Source organism: Solanum tuberosum, unplaced genomic scaffold (genome assembly GCF_000226075.1).
Source record: "Solanum tuberosum cultivar DM 1-3 516 R44 unplaced genomic scaffold, SolTub_3.0 scf00108, whole genome shotgun sequence".
Lineage (NCBI taxonomy): Eukaryota > Viridiplantae > Streptophyta > Magnoliopsida > Solanales > Solanaceae > Solanum > Solanum tuberosum.
Window position 1 is genome coordinate 119,027 of NW_006239033.1, and position 3,301 is coordinate 122,327.

Here is a 3,301-nt window from a genome sequence, read left to right on the forward strand (position 1 = left end):
TTTCAATTATAACCATTCTTTCATTTCAATTCTAGCCAATTTTATTACAAATTTGGCCTTTCCAATTCTCAATCTAATTTTCAGAATTTTAATTCCATTTAATCTCATCCGTCCATCTTTTAAGTTAAATCCTAGCCGCTTATTTAAACTAATCCTACGGTTGAGATCGAATCCTCCTATTTCCTTTTTTAAAACAAAAGACTCCTAAACCTAAAAATCAATTCTCATTCTTCTTCCTCTCCAACACAGATCAGCCGCCTCTCCTCTCAACTCCACCGACGATGGCGAGTCTCCGACGAGAACCAGAGGAGAGGGAGGCCGATCTCCTCTCCTCTCCGCCTTCTCTTCCTCTCTCCTTTCTCCCTTTCTCTTCTCTTTTCTCTCCTCTCTTCGCAGGAACACCAGCAGCAGCAGCCGGACAGCAACTCCAGCAGCTGGCAGCACTCCGACCAGCGACCAGCAGCGCCAGCAGCAGCCGGACAGCAACTCCAGCAGCTGGCAGCACTCCGACCAGCGACCAACAGCGTCAGCAGCAGCCTCACGGAACTCCCGACGAGGACCACCAGCAACACCAACAGCAGCTCCAACCAGCGAGGAAGAGAAAGCCAGCTGCTCCGACCAGCGAGTCACCAGCAACAGCGAGCTCCGGTGGACATTTCTTTTGGGATTTCAAGTGTATTTAAGACGGATCTTTGACAGATCCGTCCAGGTGCGCTCCTCTTTCTCAATTATCATCTCTTTTCGGCTAAACATCTTTCATTTTGTTTGGTGTGATCTTTACTTGTTTAAGTATATGGCAAAAGCATGTTTAGAACATTTTTTTTGTGGGTTTTATTATTTATTTTTATTTTTTGTTAAGTCTATGGCAAATTCATATTCAAGCATGGGTCCAAAATGGTGATACAAGCTGATGCATTTACATTATATATATATATATCATGTGGGAATGAAGTCGGTTCATTGCTTCTATTGTAATCTGCCGATTTGCTATTCAAATTCGTGATTGTTGCTACTATTGTGGTCTATCCATTTCGAATTGGGAGACTATCGTATGTTTTGATCTTGATGCTTAGAAAATATATCTAAGGTATAATTTCTCCATTCAAACTTCTTGTTCGCTGTTTCTATTGTGATGACTTGAGCAAATTGTGAAATTTGATTTAGTTGGTTTATCACAGCAGGTTCAAATTCTCAATATTTTTCTTCCTTGTTTATATATATATAACAGATTTTAGTGCTTATTTTCTCCATGAGAAAAATCGTGATTCAAGTCTTAATCGATTGAGAATCATATTCGCTCTTCCTAGAATAACTATTTAGCTTCTGTTATTTTTCTTGATATTTTACATTACTGATTTGTCGCCGTGAATTTGTGTTGATCAGCTCTTTCCTCATATTTGGCTGTTAGGAATTTTAAATGATTCCATGTTTTGCTAAAATTAGTCAATTATGCGTCAAGATCCTTTAAGTTAAGCCGAGATATTAGACTATTTTAGATGTGCTTGATTTACTGTGCATATGGTAAGATTTTAATTTAATAATTATTTATGTCCCCGTAAATCTTTTCTTCATTATTATATGGTGGATTGCCTTAATTGATTTAGCTTTCTTTAAATATTTGTCTTGACATGTTTCTTATATTTGGTAAATTTAATAAATATTAGGCTGATTTACTCCCTCCGATTAAGGAAAATTAGTGTTGTTAATTGATCCCCCTTTTTATTTCTTTCCTTTTTTTGCCCGTACTTTAGTGAATATAAATAGGAGCCCTCCCTTCATTATTCACGGACTCACATCCGGATATTGGCTGACACTCTAAAAAAAAAAGAATACTAAAAAATATTGCTCTCTACTTTTTAAAAAATTTAAGCTTTTCGGTAAACATAAAGGTTCCTCTCTGTGTTGCTGTTTTGCTGTGTTCGGGTCTGGTATCTGATTAAGTTTTATCTTCATTGCTGATAAATAATTCTGCATAATTGGTTAGTTTCCTTCCACTAGTTTAATTTTTGCATTGTTCATATTTTATGTATGCTTGAAATAATAGAGGAAGCATCCGGTTTAGTTCTCTTATCCCTTTCTTTCTCAATATGTGATTAGATATTCTCCACAATTTGTTTGAATTCTTACATGTCCATACGCTGCTTGTGTACATGAATTAGTTAATATTATGTGTGTGCCCAGGAGTTCTACCATTTTTGTTATATCAATTTGTCTTTTTTTTGTGTTATCATTACTTGCTCCTATTTTGTTGCATGTTAACAGGTTTTGAACTCAAAGTTCAAGATATTGAAGAGTTGCCATGGAACGAAAACATTAGACAAGCTAAATTTGTTTAATTTGGGTTTTATATATTATTTAATTTCTATTATTGTCTTGTAATAATTGTAAACTCTAATTCTATATATATGATATAACTTGGGGGATCGTCTAAGGGGGAGGGGAGTATACGTGCTAATTGTTTCTTTTCTATTTCTAGTCTAGTTTATTTTTGTCTATGTGTGATTGCTAAAACATGTCTACGTTGCTTAAATCGTAAACCTTGCAAGCATATTAGAATATATCTTAATATGGGCTTAAAATCAACCTTTGTTTATAATCCTATCAGATTAATCAACTTATCATGAATATATGTTTAAATATTGCTTGATTTTGAATTGGTAGAATCTGGTCTCAACACACTAATGTTGTTAAATTTTGGAAAGTGATTAATGACATTTAGACATCATGCCTATAGGATTTTAATATAATAAATTCGAGCAAGTCAGTTGGTTTATTTATTTAGAAGTCGTGTCTTTAGGTCTAGATTAATATCTGCATGTCAATAAAATGTCCGGAAATGCATAAATTCTTGCCCGCCATAAAGTTATGTCTATAGTGTTTAACAATCGGTCTAAATGAAATAGATGCCCTGCCTATAGGTTTCCTTAATAACATCATGATCATAAGGTTTTTTTTTACTTTATCTATCATTTGGAGTTTAGAAAAAGTCATGCCTGTAGGTGTTATGCAATATTTTGATCTTTCAGCCACACTCAGAAATCATATCTAGGATATAATTAATAAAATCAAAATTATTCAGCTTGTTAAAATCACCCATTTTTTCAGCATGTTTAATTAATCACTAAGCAGCTTTAAGCATGTTAATCATTTAATTAGCATATTTATATGCTTCTAATAAATTTCCAGCATGTTTTTAGTCTGCTATGAATATTCTCTATCAATAATTTCCACTTAAAATAAATCAATTTTTGCTCCTGCACGTTAACTGCGATATTAATTTGTCTACCATTTAAAATAGAAT

General features: G+C 34.1%; 1 protein-coding gene across 1 annotated transcript; it reads left to right on the forward strand.

Annotated features, from left to right (window-relative positions):
• The first annotated feature begins 228 nt into the window (after positions 1 to 228).
• Positions 229 to 2,451, forward strand: LOC107060975 (uncharacterized). Its single transcript, XM_015309612.1, has 2 exons — positions 229 to 709; positions 2,263 to 2,451. The coding sequence occupies exon 1, from the start codon at positions 282 to 284 to the stop codon at positions 681 to 683; it is 402 nt and encodes a 133-aa protein (XP_015165098.1). The 5' UTR covers positions 229 to 281; the 3' UTR covers positions 684 to 709; positions 2,263 to 2,451.
• Positions 2,452 to 3,301: the final 850 nt, after the last annotated feature.

Excerpts from the sequence above, each read along its gene's own strand:
- LOC107060975 (XM_015309612.1), top strand. The coding sequence starts at position 282 with ATGGCGAGTCTCCGACGAGAACCAGAGGAGAGGGAGGCCGATCTCCTC.